Genomic DNA, 18,400 nt, shown 5'->3' on the forward strand with positions numbered 1-18,400 from the left:
CTGTCTTTCTATCCTGGAGGCCCAGCAGCCCTGTAGCCCCATCCAGATATACAGCAGGGTTTCCCCAGACCTGGGCTCGAAGAGAGCATTGGGTCCCCTGGAACTGGAACAGAGGGGTATGAGCTGCCATGTGGGTGCTGGGAACTGGACCTGAGCCCTCTATAGAAGAGCAGCCAGTGTCATAGCCACTGAGTCGTCCATCTCTGCCACTCCTGGCCACCTGGTCCTAGGCTGTGCACACTGAAGAGGGCATCTGAACAACAGCCATCCTTCTCAATAGTGGCTGGGTCATCTAAAGAAGGCTCCAGAAGGGTCAATGGCACAGGAAGGCACAAGGGCATATCAGAGTCTCCCAAAGAGCTAAGAGAGCCAGGTTTCTCTATTCCTCCCCGTCCACTATTCCCATTCCTAGATACACCCTCACAGCCTTCACACCTACACTTAGGAAGCTTGAGATGTCTGGGCACCAATGGTGAAATCAACCTTGGCCCAGAGGCAGAGCCACCGAGGTGACCCTGGGGAGAGCATCTAGGGGAGAAGTCAGAAGCAAGTGCACAAACGGACCACCCAAACATTTACTAAGGACAACCAAGGCCAAAGGGGCTGAGAGGACACAGACCTCACCAATCGCAGTGAGAATGGGGGGTGCTGAGTTCCCAACCAAGCACCTAGAGTCTCTAAATAGCTTTTTTTTTAGGTTTATTTATTTTGTATAGTGTCCTGTCTGTGTGTATGACTGAATGTCAGAGGAGGGCACCAGATCTCATTACAGATGGTTGTGAGCCAGCATGTGGTTGTTAGGAATTGAACTCAGGATCTCTGGAAAAGCAGTCACTGCTCTTAACAACCTGAGTCATCTCTCCCAAAAAGTCTGTCAGATATGCTAGGCCTGTAGGCCGAAGATGGATGCCCCAACATTACAAGGGAACTTTGGGTGACTGTCCAAGTAGCCAGCTGTTTCTGTCATTACCCACATTTTTTGGAAGTCACTTGCTCTCACTTCCAGCTTATTCAGTTAATGTTATTTCCTTCCTGGGTCTCTGAGGGAACTGACGACTAGATTGTTACAGTTATAGTTTTCCTTGTTCTCCTGATACAGAAAGCAAATTATGATAGAAAGTAAATTTGGTACAAGATTTCGGACTCCCCAAGACAAGACAGATAATGGAGCATTTTCTCTACATTTGTCAAAAGACATTGTTGATGCATTTATTGCATATATATATAGTTATTGTACTTATTATATATAGTTTTTCTTATATTAGTTATAGCCTTTTTTATTTTAGACAAAAGGGGAAATGTAGTGGTATTTCATTTGTATTTTAATAAATAAAGCTTGCCTACCTAGCATCTCTAAACAAGCATGAAGTGCCACCCAAACCATCATTTCCCAGTGCAGTCAGATATCCTTCTATGATCACGGTAAAAGGTAAGGGGCTGGAGAGATGGCTCAGTGGCTGCAACACTGGCTGCTCTTCTATAGCGGGCCCAGGTTCAGTTCCCAGCACCAACATGGCAGCTTGCAACCCTCTGTAACTCCAGTTCCAGAGGATCCAATTTCCTCCTCTGGCTTCTGTACATGGTACACAAACATACCCACATGGGAAAGCAAAGAGAGAAGGAAATTGCATAATGTGGACTCTTTTATGTGGTGGAGGAAGGGCATGCGTGTTACAGCGGCAGCCTCCACACACCCAGGACTGTTCTCAGTGTTTTCACGTAGCACAATGAGGTTACAGCACACCTTTGTATAGATGGAGACACACACAGTGTCATGTCACCCTTGCCAGCTGACCCTGCCTTCAGAATAGAACCCAACAATAAACACTTTCTACCCCCAACCTGGACCAAGATGCTGCCCTCCACTGCCACTCATAACTGCTATGAGGGAGCCCTATGAGCTTGAGTTTTCCCCTCCAATGGGTCTAGTCCTCTCTACCCCAGGGCCTTTGCACTGGTCATTCCCTCTTTTTCAAAGAGCACATGACTGTTGCCTTCACCCACTTCAGGTCTCTACTTAAAAGCCACACAGAAGCCAGGGCTGGTGGCACAGGCCTATAATCCTAGCTTTGAGAAGCAAAGGCAGGAGGATTCCAAGTTCAAGGCCTGGATAGACTAGTTAGTTCAAGGTCATGCTGAGTGGTCTAGTGACAGTCTGTCTCAAAATGAGATATAGAAAAGGAGTTGTAGCTTGGTGGTGGAGACCTTGTGTCCAGCAATGCGCAAGGCAAGAGCCTGGATTCCATCCCAGTAGGAAGCCTTCCTGGGCTCCATAGCTACAGCTAGAAGCCTTGAACAGAACCCTCTTCTCAGAACCTGCCTACTCTCCTAGAGATATTCATTCATCTCAAACAAACTGCACCTGTATCATTTTTTCCCCTACAGCTTGAGAACGGCCATCTTCATGAATGTGGTAGGGCAGAGCTATAGCATTCTGTCCCGGGAGTAGGAACGCAGGGGACAAAGAGACAAGAGCACAGGGGGTTCTGTTGAGGAACAGGGTGCTAGCCTAGGCCTTTTCTGTCAGACTCTCACACAGATCAATTCCTCTCAGTCACAGAGACTCCTGGGATAATGGTCGATGCCTCCCCAGAAGACTGTCAGGTACTAAAGTCCCTGGGGATTTGAAGTCTGAGACTATTCACCAGGTAGCACAGAGATCGTCCTAGGAAGATGACCTGAGTTCTGGGAAGCTCAGAGTGAGGAACCCACAGGGGCTGGTAGCCACTAGTATACAACCCCACTTAACTCTGGTGTGTATGAACTGGACACACCTGCCTGCACACTTCTTCACAAACACACACAGATCTGTGGATGGGTATCCACAGATCCTCGATCACACTCAAGTCAGATGTACATCACTAAGTACTCATATTTATTTGTGCACATACAACAGTCACATACATTCATATATACACACTCAATAATCCTTGTGTATAATCATGCTCACACAAATGCATATACATTCTCACTTAAAAAGCACATTTACACATGTGCAGAATGTATGTGTACATAATCTCATAAACACATACTCACTACAAGCACAATCAGGCACAGTTACACTTGCCACAATCACCCCTGCACACACTAGTGCACAGACATCCTCACATAACATATTCACACATACTCATGTAATGCTTGCACACAGATCTCTCTTATATACTCTTATATATACACCCAGGCATGTTTGTGTACACACACACACACACACACACACACACACACACACACACACCATCCTGGGCCTTTGCACAAAGCATGTGGCTCCAGAAGTCACACACCTTGGTTCCCACATACTCAAATGCCAGCTCTATGTCAAACGGATGACCTCAGCCCCATAGTTTGCCCTCATCTGGTCTGCTCTTCAAACTCCCTAGACCAAGCAGGGGCGATTCTCCCAGTCCACACTCCAAACCCTTCAGCCAAGCCTAAGAATACATACACAGTCACGCCAGCCTCTCCTGGCCCAGCTTCTGCTCAGCCCACAGCCAGTGGTTAGTCAACTCAGAGGAGCTCACTGAGGAGGGTCACAATAAGGCAGTACCATCAGGGTTCAGATAGCACCCCACTGCTGGAGACAGCCCAAAGATGGGCTTAGTATCCCTGGCCATGGTAGAAGACAGAGCAGGGGGCAGCTGGAACCTATCCCACACTGGGACTGGTTGCACAGAGCACCTACGAGATTTACAGCTCAGACTCAGGCAAGATTCGCAGCCCATGTCCTGCTTCCTCATCTGTGAGATCCTGGCTGGCATTTCTCAGAAGCTCTGGGGACAGTAAAAAAGCTAAGATGTCAAGTGAGTCCAATACAGCCTATGGCAAAAGAAAAAAACAAAACCAGTATGTTATCTTGCCCAAGACATCTGTCTGACTGTTCTCACAACTGAGCCAGCATAGAATTTCAGGGTCATGGCCGCCCAAGGACAGCTCAGAAAAGGGTCTGTGTACCACAGCCCACAGTGCTAGGATTCAAGACATGTGCCATCCCACCTAACTTTTTCTAGGGATTGAAGTCGGGTCCTCATGGCTACAAGGCAGGTACTTTACTGACTGAGGCATCCCCCAGTTCCTGCATACTTTACGACAGTCTTTACAGTCCAGGGTAGCCTGGAACTTGTGGCAACCCTCCTATCTCAGCCTCCAGAATGCCAGGATTGCAGTGTGGGCCACCATACCTGGCTAAACATGGCGTGTTTTATAGTCCAGGATCTGGAAGGGAGCTGATTCCTAGCCAGGGGCTGCTCCCCACGGCATCTCCTCAGCCTGGTACACGGGCTCTACAGAAGCAACCCTAGCCCCCACTCCCCATAGTACCAGAAGAACAGAGGTTTACCCATGTGCAGGATCCAGGGCAATGGCCCTTGGCTGGTCCAGGTCCTGCCAGAAGAGAACCTTGCGGGACGTGCCGTTGAGGTTGGCTACCTCGATGCGGTTGGTCTCTGAGTCTGTCCAGTACAGTTTCTTGCCAACCCAGTCACAGGCCAGGCCATCAGGTGACACGAGGCCAGAGATGACGACGTTCTGCGCAGCAGCTCCAGTCTGGTTCAGGTAGGTCTGTTTGATGGCTTCCTCACTCACATCTGTCCAGTACACAGCGCCCTTGGAGAACTGGAAGTCGACCGCAGCTGCATCCTCCAGGCCACTGGCCACAATGGTGGACTCCAGCTTCACTCCGCCTGCATCTACTAGCCGCACATCCCGGCGGTTGGCAAACAGGAGGAGCGGGGAGGCTGTGGGCAGAGCACAGAGTCAGGACGGATAGCTGAGCAGGAGAGGAACCAGAGACAGTGGGGAAGAGAACCATACACGGCCACCTCTGACCTTCCCTCCGGTCCCCAGCACTGGAGACCCCTTCCCTCTTGTCCCCAGCACCCGAGACCCCTTCCCTCCAGTGGTTCAGAGGCTCCCACCCCTGGAATAGGCCAGTGCAGGCAGAGAAGCAGTAAGACTCCCCAAACCCTGAGACTCTAACTCTGCTGCTCTCCCCAAACTGGAAAGACCACTTTCTCACCTCAACTTGCTCTCAGGAGTTCAGATATGCTCTTCAAAGGCGGTGGAGGTGGGGTACGTTCTGTAACCTCCTGGGATCTTTTTTTCTCTAACCCTCACTGGGAGCCAGAAGCCCAGGAGCCAGGGCTCCACTAGGAACCACTAAGGAAACCACACACTTAATTCCTAAGCTTTAAGAGGAACCCACAACACTCTCCTGGGAAGCTCGTTTTCCCTCGAGGAGAGCTGGCAGTAGCCCCAGGGGCCCACAATGAGACAAGCCACAATGTGGGTGGCTCCCACCCTCACCTGGGGACAGGCTGCTTCTCTTCCCCTCTCTCCCTGGAGAACCCTGGATGGCATGGGCTCTGTATCACCCCAGGACTCCACCACTCCCACCCCACCCCCCTCCTAAGGCAGAGGCAGCAAAGGAAAGCACAGAGGAGGGAGAGTTCTGGAGAGATGCAGGTGTGAAAGAGAAAGAGTCCCAGGGGCAGAGAACCAGAGACCTTCCTAGGAAGGCTGGGCAACAGGAACTGCTTGTGCCAGGGGCCTCTGGGGTCTCCTGTTCCAGTGGGAAACAGATACTGAGCAAGAATGTAACGAAGAGCTTGCAGTGATGTAGGTTAATGTGATGAATGAGGCAAACAGAGTGGCAGGACAGGGTGGGAGGAGGAGCCAGTACAGGAGAAGGCTGCATACTATGTAAGGTGGTCAGAGGAGGAAGATAGAAACACATAGTGGCAGCATGCATGAGGGAAAAAATGCATTGGATGCTGGTCCTACGGTCCTTCTCTACCTCGTGACTCGCCCCGTGTACCCAGTGCTTCTCAATGCACAGCCTCCCGCTAGATCTGGGATCCTAGCAGTATGTTCTCGAGGCCCATAGTTGCAGCCTTCATAAAGAAGCATCAACTTGTCCCAAGTCACACCAAGCCTGATGACTCTGTCAGTCTCCAGCTGGAGCTGAACGGTGACAAGATGGAGTCCCAAGAACATTTACAATGGAAGGAGACAACAAACAGAGCAAGGATGGGACACACACACACACACACACACACACACACACACACACCAGGGCTGTACTTCCGAGTCTCTGGCCTGGGGAAGGTTTCATGCCAGGACTAAGCCCCGTGGCCCACTTGCACCACACCTGGGCCCTTGGAGATCATCAGGAAAAGCTCAGAGCATCCTCTAGTAGACAAAGATGACACAGGGACAAGACAATGGACGATGCCATAGCACCTGCTGCATTAAAGACCACAAAATAGATGGCTTAGCAGTCAGGAGCACATGCGACTCATGAAGAGGACCCAGGTTCAGTTCCTAGCATCCACATAGGAGCTCCAGCTCCAGGGAACCCAACACCTCGGGTCCCTGTAGGCACCTTCATCCATATTCACATACTCACACACAGACACATGTACACATAACTTAATTCTTAAAAACACAAACAAGATGGGTGACTTCTGAGGAATGATGTCCAATGTTGAGCTCTGGTCTCCACATGCACATATAACTGCACACATGTGCGTTCTCTCTCCCTCCCTCTGTCAACATCACTGTGAATTCATGCACCCGGGTACTGAGGGCACAACAGAGTGCTAACTGGCAACAAAGGCTTGGTGAAGGAGAGGAGCCTCTGCCTCAAGATTGGTAAATACGTATTTTCAAACATTAACTCTGAAGTCCACATCTGTTGCTAGGAGGCTATTTGTGCAAGTATTATTTTTGAAGCTGAATATGATATGGCAAAAGGCCAGACCGCTAGGGAAGGGCACTAGTGGCCCCGAGATATGTTCCACACAGAGACCCAGGGTCTGCAGTGTGCTCCCTGGGAAACAAGCGGGGTTCAGGAAGCTCCCCTGGAAGCTGGCTTGTGGTAAGCACTTCCCAGGCCAAGGTTAGCTCCACTGGACTTAACACTTAACACTAACCTGGGAGATTGAAGCAAGAATTTTTACCACCCTGCCAAGCCTCAGTTTATACACACACACACACACACACACACACACACACACACACACACACACATTTTGACCTGGCATAGTGGTACATGCCCAGGACATGAGAAGCAGAAGTTCAAGGTCATCCTTAGGTATGCACCAAGTTCAAGACCAGTCTGTCTCAAAACAATGATAGCAAAGGGTTAATGTTTTGAAAAGACACAGCTGACAGATGAACAGGCCAAATTCCCTATGACACATGACAGGCTCCCTTGGTCCATCCAGATGTTCTCATCAGCTTAATCTTGTATATACCCCTTCAAAGCAAGAAAATGAACATCCCATATCTCCAGATTTTTCAGCACCCACAACCAGGGAGGGAAGCTGATAGCTCAATTAACTCTGACAGGTACACATATCTTTTGCTCCCAGGATCCCATCAAATCATAGAAAAACACCAGCTCAGGCCCCCTCCTGCCTTAGGCACCAGGCCCTATGGTCAGTTTATCATCCCTGCCACAGAAGAACCGGGACTGAAAATCCCCGTGCCAACAATCCCATTTTAACCCCTGTAAGTATAGCCAATATTTATATATAGAATTCATAACAGATGGTTTCTCTTCCACTCCAATAGCCTGTGTTTTACAACGTTTACATGGTTACCCCAAACAAGGCCCAATTCCAGGTAATCCAACCCTTTGCTGCGACCCCAAAATAAGGAGCAATCTTGGTTCATGCCTTATTTATAATCACAAACCGTTACACTGGGCCTCCAATGGCTCAAGGAGTACATGAGAGTCTGTGCACACATGGTGGATGAGGGTGGGGAAGGGTTCTAGTGCCAACCCAATGGGCAAGGCCAAGCCACAGAAAGAACAAGGATGCACAGACAAGAAGACACTTTGTTGGAGAGCATGCACACACATGTACACTCACACAACCTCACACCACCTAAGCAAGGTGCCCCAAGGAGGTGGTACTGGCCGTGAGTGCACCATGCAAGCTTTCTGGTGGGGAGCTGGGGTCTCAAAGAAGGAACAAGGTGGTAGCACACACCTTTAATCATAGCACTTGGGAGGCAGAGGCAGGTGGATTGCTGAGTTTAAGCCCAGACTGGTCTCTAGAGCAAGTTCAAGACAGCCAAGGCTACGTAGAGAAACCCTGTCTCAGGGGAAAAAAAGAAAAGAAGGAAGAAGACACATGAAACAGTGACCACATCCCAGAAAGATGGCAAGCTGCAGCTATGCACTTCAAATCCATGAATTCTACTAATGGGACACACCTCAGCTCCTCAGCACCCACGCTTTGGTTATAACAGCTTAGGATTCTCATAGGACCGGCGCCTGCACACATCCTTGTATCCCATCCACAGGGCCACAACTCCAAGGAAATCCAGAACCACTCATTCCAACTCCGTTCACCTTCTGTCATCTGTCTGTCCACCCAATGCTGCCCACTCAGTGTTCCCCCACCCCCACCACCTCCCACTGCCCATAGGAATCGACTCTGAGGCCTTGGTTTTAAAAAAAAAAAAAATTTATTTACTTATTATGTATACAATATTCTGTCTGCAGACCAGAGGAGGGCACCAGACCTCATTACAGATGATTGTGAGCCACCATGTGGTTGCTGGGAATTGAACTCAGGACCTTTGGAAGAGCAGGCAATGAATGCTCTTAACCACTGAGCCATCTCTCCAGCCCTGAGGCCTTGTTTTTAATGTGTATGGGTACACTGCCTGTTTGGGCATGCACATGTGCGCACGCACAAACCTGGCACCTCTGTAGGCCAAAAAAGCGTGTCAGATCCTCTGGAACTGGAGTCACAGGGAATCATGAGCCATCTGTAAGCACTGGAGTCAAACCTCAGTCCTCTGCAAGGGTGGTCGGGCTCTTCACTACTAAGCCATCTTGACACCAAAGCTGGGACTTTCTACGCTGTTTTGTTTAAAGGTTTTACACAAGATGAAGAGGCAAAACCCTTCAGCTAAGGCAGTGTCAAACACCTTTAATTCCACACTCAGGAGGCAGAGGCAGGCAGATCTGAGTTTGAGGCCATCTTGGTCTACACAGTGAGACCTTGTCTCAAAAAGAAAAAAAATAAAGGCAGGGTGTGATGGCTCACCTGTAATCCCAGCACTCTGGAGGCAGAGGCAGATGGAACTCTGTGAGTTCAAGGCCAGCCTGATCTGCATAGACAGTTCAGAGAGCAGCCAGGACTATACAATGAGACCCTGTCTCAAAAAAAAAAAAAAAAAAAAAAACCATGGCCAGCACAGCAAAAAGACATGAGGGTGTCTACACATGGCTACCCATAATAATGAAAATCCATTTACTCTTCTTCTCTTCTTGCTTCCTTTTTATTTTGAAGGACTGAGGATCAAACCCAGGCCTTTGTGCACGCTAAGTGAGCTCTCTACCACTGAGCTACACCTCCTACGTAGCCCAAGCTGGCCTTGAACTCACAGAGATCCACCTACCTCAGTCTCCCTAATCTAGGAACCACTGACGTGGATTACAGCCAGTGAAAATCTGAGTCTATTTAAAAATGGCAAGCACCCCATCACTGAGTACAGTCAGTTCTCTCTCTCTCTCTCTCTCTCTCTCTCTCTCTCTCTCTCTCTCTCTCTCTCTCTCTGTGTGTGTGTGTGTGTGTGTGTAAGTGAAGAAAGTGTACTCCTATAAGCCCAGGGAAGTAGAGACAGAAGGACTCACTAGCCAATTAGTCTAATCAAATCAGTAAATTCCAAGATTGGCAAGAGACCCTGTCTCAAAAAACAACAGTGATTAGAGAAGACACTGACCTCTGCCTCCATATATACTCATACATGCCCACACACAAGCACATACACACATGTGCACATACGAAGGGCTGTAGCTGTAGCTCAGTGAATGCTTGCCAGATATGTGCAAGACTCTGGGTTCCATCCCCAACACCACAGAAAGTGTAAGCGATGGCTGTAACAGTGGGCACCCTTACGTGCCCCATCCTCTACTGTTCTGAAAGCCAAACAGTGAAATTCCAGTGAGGGCAGGGTGGGCAGAGGAGGACAGGGTGCTGTTGGGAAGCACACAGAACCTGCAGATGATGTTGGGGAACCCCTAGACAGCCTTGCCTTCCTATCCACAGACAAGTATCTCAGTTCTCTTTCATGTCTTTCTGCAGTTTTGTCTCATATATGGCTTACACATTACCTTCCATATATAATCATACATCTTATTAAGTACATTACATGTTTGAAATTTGAACCCTTCGCTCTCTCTCTCCTCTCTCTCTCTCTCTCTCTCTCTCTCTCTCTCTCTCTCTCTGTGTGTGTGTGTGTGTGTGTGTGTGTGTGTGTATACACATATGTTTACAGGTGACTTTCGAGGCTAGCAAAAAGCATCCGATCTCCTGGAGCTGGGGTTACAGGTGGTTGTGAGCTAGCTGCCTGATGTAGGTGCTAAGAACCAAATTCTGGCCCTCTGAAAGAGCAGCCAGCAGTTAACTACTGAACCATCTCTGCATCCCAGGTCTTTTTTCCTAAATAGAACTGGCAGGACAACGATAGCCTACAAAACTCCAGGAATGTCACCATGAACCGTGAACTTTATAGACAGGTTGGGGTGGTCTATACAGGCAGGAAGCTCTACGCCTCTTTAAGAGGCCATGTTCAGCTAAATGAAAATGCTCACTGCCGTGTCAGGGACAACATTCTTCTTTTTTAAAACTTCTTTTTATATACACCGGTGTTTTGCTTACATGTATGTCTGTGTAAGGGCACCAGATTCCCCAGAACTAGAATAGTAGACAGCTGTGAGCTGCCATGTGGGTACTGAGGATTGAATCTGGGTCCTCTGGAGGAGCAGCCAGCTCTCTTAACCACTAAGTCACCTCTCCAGCCCTGACAACATTCGTAGTCAAGGTAAAAGAAAGTGCCAACATGCCTTTAACCCCAGCACTTGGGGGAGACATAGACAGGCAGATCTTTATGAGTTCAAGGCCAGCTTGGTCTATATAGTGAGTTCCAGGACAGGAGGGACACATAGAGAGACCCTGTCTCAAAAACAACAACAATAATCTAATGAAAATAAAAGGAAATACCACACTCAGTGACCCATAGTTCCCCCAAACCTGGGACCTTCCCCACCTGCATGTCCCACCTGGGACCTAGAATGCAGCAGGAGCGGGACCGCTGCACTTGCCTCCTGGCCAGTGGCAGGGTCACTCACACCCAAGCCACCATGACGGCCATGACCTCAGCCACAGACTCGCACACCTTCCCAGGGGCTCTTGCCCAGCGAAGGCTGCTCTCGGTGACATGATGGATGGAAATGAGCGGCTTGGTGTTTATGAAGACTAAAACCTTAGGCTTCTTGTAACCCCTCCTATCCTACCACAGGCTGACCTTTAGCGGAAACCTCAGCAAACATGGACTCTTCCCCACCTCCTTCTGAGCTACCTATAGCCTCCCTATCTGTTCACCCACCCATCTACCCATTTATCTGTCTGTCCGTGTGTCCATCCCTCCATTCATGCATCCATGTATAGGCTTCTGGACCCACTGAGCGCCCATTCCATACCCACCAGAAGAGCCCCAGTCCCCAGCATAGTCTACCAGGCCGTTAGCCATTCTCATCCTATAGTCCTAACCCTGGTTCAATACTGGTCCCCAAAGCCTGGGGGGAACCCTGTCTTCCCAAACCCTGGGCCATACTCACCTCTTCAGGGTATACATAGCTGATAAGCCCAGCAGAGCCCAAATCATTGCTGGCCAAGGCCATCATCTGTGTCAAGACCCAAACAGCCATAGCCCAACCTGCACATCCAGAAATATGACCGAGCACATTCGGAAAGATGGCAGGCCTCCCCCACAACAGAGGCTGATGCAACTCTGAAAAGCTTTTGTTGTAACAGAGTTGGGGAACCCTCAGGAGCACAGAGCACAACAGCAGAACCCGCTATGCTGGTAAAGCAGTGGGAAGAAGTTTCCAGAATATCACAAACCCTACCTTGGACTGGCCAGCATGGTGAGCTGGCCACACTTATAGAATTGCATCACAATGTCTCTGGCTACAGAACAAGGTCACCTCTTCACACCAAGTCCTCACACCCCAGATCCCAACCCTCTCTGCTCCAGAGAACACTGGTTCCCCACAGCTGCCTCTGCACGCAAACACCCCCAACTGCAGGCTGGAGCTTGCCCTCTGCTTCTCCGCACAGGCACACCCATTTCTGCTGCCCCTCGGCACCTCATCCAGTCCTCTCCAACCCCCATACATTCTTACACTCACACATGCGACTCACCTCCATTTTCAAACACACACAACCAAAAGCATGCCAGTATACACACAGACAAGAGCACACATACGCACGCACACACATTCACTACACCAGAGGAGGAAGCCTTCATTAACTCTGAGATTTAGGCAAACTTCCTGGTCAGGAACCACATTTCAAAGGTCAGGGAAGCAGACGAGTAGGAAACATGGGTGGGGGGAGTTTGGAAAGGGGGGTAGAACAGGAAATGAGAAGTCACTTGCAAAAGATAAAAAGAATAAGGCAGGCCAACGAGACAGCTCCCGCCATCAGGACAAAGGCGCCTGATGCACATGCCTGGCGAGCTGAGTTCAACCTGACTCTGCAAAGTTGTCCTCTTGCCCCGGCACAAGCTACATCTCACGCAAGCCTGCACATATGAGAGATGGCCCAGCCATTTTAAGAGTACTGGCTGAAGCTGGCTTTGATGCACAGCCATTAAGAGTGGCTTACAACCCTCTGATTCTAGCCTCAGAGATCCGACATCCTCCTTCTGGCCTCCGTGGACATCAGGCATGTGTGTGGTACACAGGCATACATGCAGACAAAACACACAATACATAAAGGAGATTTAGAGAGAGAACAAGGTTGCTGGGTTGGACACTCTGAAGGATGGAGCCTCCCAGGCTTCACTAAAGAGTGACATGGGCTAGAGGGTCCCCACTGCATCCAGCAATCAGGGACTGTGCCTGACATGAGGCCACTAAGGCTCTGAGGTAGACCGGAGGGACGACAGGAGACAACTGTCCTTATACCCACTGCTGTGGGAAAGCATGGACTCTGTCACACAGAGGAGCTGGCTTAGGGCAATGCTCAGTCACCCCTGAATGTCCTAAGACAAGTGAAGTCTCAGGACCAGAAAAAGGCTCTGCCAGGGTGGCTGCTGGGAAGCTCACTGGCCTTGCACCATGGGAAGCCCCAACTCTGAGGGGTCTTATGGCCCCAGTGGCCTAAGCCCCTCCCAGAGCTATATGGTCCTCATTCCCACATACCATGTCACGCCTACCAAGGACATTTCCAGGGTTGACCATCAGATTGCCATGCTACCTGTTCTCAGCAGAAGTCAGCCACCCAATACCAGGTTCCTGGACCAACACCCAGAGCAGAACCAGCACCAGCTGTGGGCTGGTCACTAGCCCAGCTCAGTCACATGAGGGAAAGATCCCAGCTTCCTTCCATAGGTGTACCTCCATGGTCTATTGCCAAGCAGCTCACCAAGGTCATAAATACTGTGTTCACAGAGGAGACAGGCCCAGTTACCAATCCTGGGACACATTTTCCACCAGGCCTGGTTTATGCAATCCTGGCAATCAATCCCAGAGCTTCATGCACATTAAGCAAACACTCAACTGACATTCTTTGTCCTGTTTTTTTGGGTCTAAACCAGGAAACACATTTTGAAAAGCACTGGCCTAGAGTCAGAAATAAAATAGGGTGAGAAGAGCCAGAAGAGGCTGGGCAGAGGCACATGGAATCCAGAGTGGGGGAGCAGCCCAGGCTGGCTTGTTCCCTGCCAGAGGCCAGCCTAACCTCCCGCTCCTTTCACAGACCAAAAGTCTGATGTGGAGCAGCAACGGGCTCACCTATGCCCCACTACAGCATTTTCCTCACACCGTCTTATCTGGCCCCCACAGGACTGTTGGCAAGTAACTCCCTAGAGTATAGATGACCAGTGGCCATAGATACTTCACACCCATCCAGTGCTGAACCAGCATGACCTCAGCTGAGCAGACCCTGCCCCTAACCCCAGGACCTCATGGAGCCTACCAGAGCCAGCTCAGGTGTGCAGTCCGTGTCTTCATGGGACCAAGACCTCAGCTAGAAAGGGAACCATCTAAGAGATGGCCCCAGGCCAATGGCCTTCACAGAGTCCTGGACACAGCTACTAACACCCCGCAGTAGAGGTTTCCAGAAAGGAAGTCCTTTCCCCTGTTAATCAGTTTAACTGGGTGACATCCGCACTCAAGAACTGTGACAGTTTATGTGGGGGGGTGGGTGTGCTGGGTGGCCCAAGGGAAGGAGGGCAGCCACCAGGGCTTCTCTGGGGTAACTCTGCCTCTCCTGAACCTTCACCCCCTGACACGAATGTGCACGCGTGCAGGCACACACAAGCATGCACACACTCCCAAAGCCCCAATTTAGCAACCACATAATGTTACCAGCTCAGGGATACCCAGGACAAATCGTGACACTGATTTATGTCTGCGAATGTGCGTCTTCACTAATTAGAAGGTTTAGGGCAGAGTAGAGAAAAATATGTATTTCAGAATCCCAGTTTGACTTGCCAGAAACCAGCCCATTACTAACATTCTTATTTTCGACAAAATATAGCATTCTGATTACACACCATCTTGGTCCCAAGGCTCCCAGCCTGCCAGGCTCCCGGAAGTGGCCCACGACCACGGCAAAGAGCAGGACAACAATCCCAGGATGGAGATGCACTCGGAGCCCCTGGGGACTGAGTGCTTGGACACTCTGGTGGAGGCTAGTCCTTCCACGGCACAGTGCAGCTTTCTCCCAACGCCTCATGGTTTGTTCTACCAGGTACAGGACAGCCACTCAGGTTCATGAATGTGGGAAGACCAGCCCATGAGACACCTCCCCCAAGAGGGCAACTGTAACACTGCAGCCCCTCTCCAGGTCTGTTCCCCATCTGTTCAACAGGTCTCCACCAGCAAGGGGCGCCTTTGGTGATTTTGTTTGTGTTGGATTTGAGAGGTGTGTGTGTGTGTGTACAGGTGTTTAGGCTGCATGTATGTCAGTGTACAAGGTACATGCCCGGTGCCTGCAGAGGCCAGAAGGTGTTGGATCCCCAGGACCTGGAGTTAAAGAAAACTGTGAGCTGTTATGTGGGTACCAGGAGTCAAACCTGATCTAACCACTGAGCCATCCTCCCAGGATGTGATTTTTTTCAGACTGGTATCTTGTATGTAACCTAGGAGGGCCATGAACTCCACCTTCCAAGTGCTGAGATGATGGGCATAAGTCACCATGACCCAACTCCTTAAAGCAGTTTTCAAAGATCCAGGTGGTGGGTGGCACGTGTCTTTAATTCCAGCACATGGGAGGCAGAGACAAGCAGATCTCTGTGAGTTCAAGAACAGCCTGTTTTACAGAATGAGTTTCAGGACAACCAGGGCTACACAAAGAAATCGTGTCTTGAAAAACAAAAACAAACAAACAAACAAATTTTTAAAAAAACACAATTCAAATAGGTTTGTACTCTTTCTATTTCTTTGGGCTTCAGTTTCCCCACCTCTAATCCAGGGACTGTCCCATCCACAAGACAGTGGCAGCAAAAACCTCAGTGGTTTTTATCTGTTGTTTCTGGGTATTCCAAAGGAAAACGCGTTTGTTTACAAAGGGAATCGTTCCTTAACACACCCAGCACACGAAGCACACACACTCAGGGACAGTTCTGTTCAGACCAGTTTCTCGGTATCAAAGCCCAAAGACTGGGCAAGGGGCTCCTAAGGTGCCATGCTTATCCCCTTTTGGCTCCTGACCCTCATTCATCTAAACAAAGAAGTAACAAGCTGAGTAGCCAGGGTTGCAACTCAGACATAGCCTCTGGTGACGCCGGATTTTCGGGACTGCCACCTGCCCTGCATCTGCAGTGACCTGAGCCTGGACTCCTGTTTAGTTGAGGAACTAGCACTAGACACAACAGCTGAGAGCTAGAATGCTTGCTCAGTATGTAGGAAGCCCAGCACTTGGACAGACAGACAGCCAAGGAAAAGTCACTGAGACTCAAGGTAACACAGACATCAGAGTCCTACTGTCCCCAAAAGTGATGCAGATCGAGAATTCGGCATAGATGAACTCAGAGACACAGGAGTGGAGCTGCAGTCCGGTTGTGGTGCCTGAGCCACACCCTGAGAATCACCGCCAACCCCGCAACAGTCAGTCAGACCTGCCAGCTAGCCGGCTTGGCACTGACGCATTTCCATGGAGGTGGGAGAAGGTGGGATGGCCCAGGCCCTCCCTTGTGGGCCAGAGAGGGAAGTGGTTCCCGTGTGGCCACAAAGATCTCATTGTTCTGTCCTCAGAGAGGAAACTGGAGAACCGATTTCAGAAACAAGCCTACCTTTGTAGCGGCTCCTGTTTCCTTTAAGAGCTGCAGAAACCAGTCATAAAAACCGCCAAATTTATCATCGCTCTCCAAAATCTGTTTATTGAGCCAAAGTCGCAGACTTCTGCTTTCAAACAAGTCACAGCTCTAGAAAAAAAGTGGGCGCCCAGGGGCCACTGCCCCAAATGGTGACGGGTGCCAACTCAGGATCCAGTACCACGCTTTCCCCTTTGTGGCCAACTGGACCAATGAAATGAGAGCAGAAGATACAAGCCACGTCTGGGGTTGCAGGATGGCGTTTAACCCTCCTTGGCCTTCTGGCCCCAGCGAAGTCTATCAGAGCACCAACATCTTAGAGGTTTGGGAGTTTGAGGTTTGGCTGTCTTGGAGCCTCACTGGGTGGCAGGTCTGGAGGTTGGTGGGGATGCAGAAGAGCCCAGGAGCCCTTCACTCAGTGCCTGCGGACACTAGGGCACATGACCTCTGCAGCAGGGACCCAAGGATGACCCAAATTCCTTATCAAAGAAATCCAGAGAGAGGCTCTACTTTGGTTGTTCTGGGATAGGTCCTGGTTTAGTGAACCCACAGATCTCATGCCTGCTGTCCACCAGATGTCACCTGGTCCCCACAGGAGGTGGAGCCTGCTGTCACCTGTGCTACAGACGAGAAGACTGAGACCTAAGGAAGGCAAGGAACTTCACAAGCACCATCTGGGGCAACTCTGCCAAGGGGATTCAGATGCCTGGTTGGGGAGGGGGGTTGCCTGATTCAATAGGGAGCGGTGTGTGGGAGTACACACCTATGATCTCTGCACTACAGAGGCTGAGGCTCAAAAACAGTCTAGACAGGCTACAAAGAAAGATTCTGTCTCAGAAAAGGGTAGCAGAGGGGGACAGGGTGCTGGAGAGATGGCTCAGAGGTTAGGAGCATCAGCTACTCTTCCAGAGGACCTGGGTTCAGTCCCCAGCACCCACATGACTGCTCACAACTGTCTGTGAACCCATGATCATGTCTTCTGATATCAGAGGACACCAGGTACAAATGCACAGTCATACATGCAGGCAAAACCATTATACATATAAAATAAACTTTTTTAAAAAAATACTGCATTTTGCTCAATGCCCAGACTCCTCTGCAAAAGTATCAGCTATGAAAAAACATCCAGCTGTTAGGCACACAGTCCACAGGAGTGCCCAGGTGGCCCTCGTCTTCCCCACTACACAGGACCAGCAGACAAGCCTCTCCACCTGTTTTGGGGTTTTTGTTTGTTTGTTTGTTTGTTTTGTTTTGTTTTTTTGTGGTTTTTTGAGACAAGGTTTCTCTCTGTGGCTTTAGAGCCTGTCCTGGAACTAGCTTTTGTAGACCAGGCTGGCCTCGAACTCACAGAGATCCACCTGCCTCTGCCTCCCAAGTGCTGGGATTAAAGGCGTGCGCCACCATCACCCGGCTCGCCACCTGTTCTTATGGGGCCCACCTGCCAGATAGCACAGGGCCAGCAGCAGAGCATGGCCAGTCAGCGAAGGTAGGCAACCCTAAAGGTTTTGATCAGGGCTCCAGCCTAGGCAGCTCCCCTCATAGCACCAGGCAGGGCCCATGTTCTCCTCAGCCTCAGCACTCACTTCTGCAGGACAGAGTTGTGAAGACAGCAAATATGGAGACCATACAACAACAGAGGAATAAGGCCCTGAGCTGGTTAGTTTGAAGCCAACTTGACACAAGCTAGAGTTATCTGAAAAGAAGGAACCTCAATTGAGAAGATGCCTCCATAAGATCTGGCTGTAGGGAGGATGGAGAGATTGCTCAGTGGTTAAGAGCATTGGCTGCTCTTCTGGGGGTCCCAAGTTCAGTTCCCAGCACCCACATGGTGGCTCACAACCATCTATAAGGGCTTCTGATGCCCTCTTCTGTCTGATGCCCTCTTCTGTCATGTAGGCATGCATGCCAACAGGGCATTCATATACAGAAATCTTTAAACCCAGCCCATTGTACATGGGGTCACTCCTGAGCTAGTGGTTAGGAGCAATCCAGTGAGCAGCATCCCTCCATGGCCTCTGCATCGGTTCCTCCTTCCAGGTTCCTGCCCTGACTTCCTTCA

The 18,400-nt window shown here is 50.0% G+C and overlaps 1 protein-coding gene across 1 annotated transcript in view; it reads right to left on the reverse strand.

The window, feature by feature from the left end:
• Lrp5 (LDL receptor related protein 5) overlaps positions 1–18,400 on the reverse strand; it is a 108,193-nt gene that overhangs the window by 73,724 nt on the left and 16,069 nt on the right. Inside the window, exon 2 of the mRNA XM_050137480.1 lies at positions 4,334–4,730. Coding sequence (XP_049993437.1) covers positions 4,334–4,730 — 397 coding nt within the window. The remainder of the gene's footprint in view (positions 1–4,333; positions 4,731–18,400) is intronic.

The sequence above is a fragment of the Alexandromys fortis genome, unplaced genomic scaffold (assembly GCF_014885135.2).
Source record: "Alexandromys fortis isolate MF-2015 unplaced genomic scaffold, M_Fortis_MF-2015_v1.1 scaffold_3, whole genome shotgun sequence".
Lineage (NCBI taxonomy): Eukaryota > Metazoa > Chordata > Mammalia > Rodentia > Cricetidae > Alexandromys > Alexandromys fortis.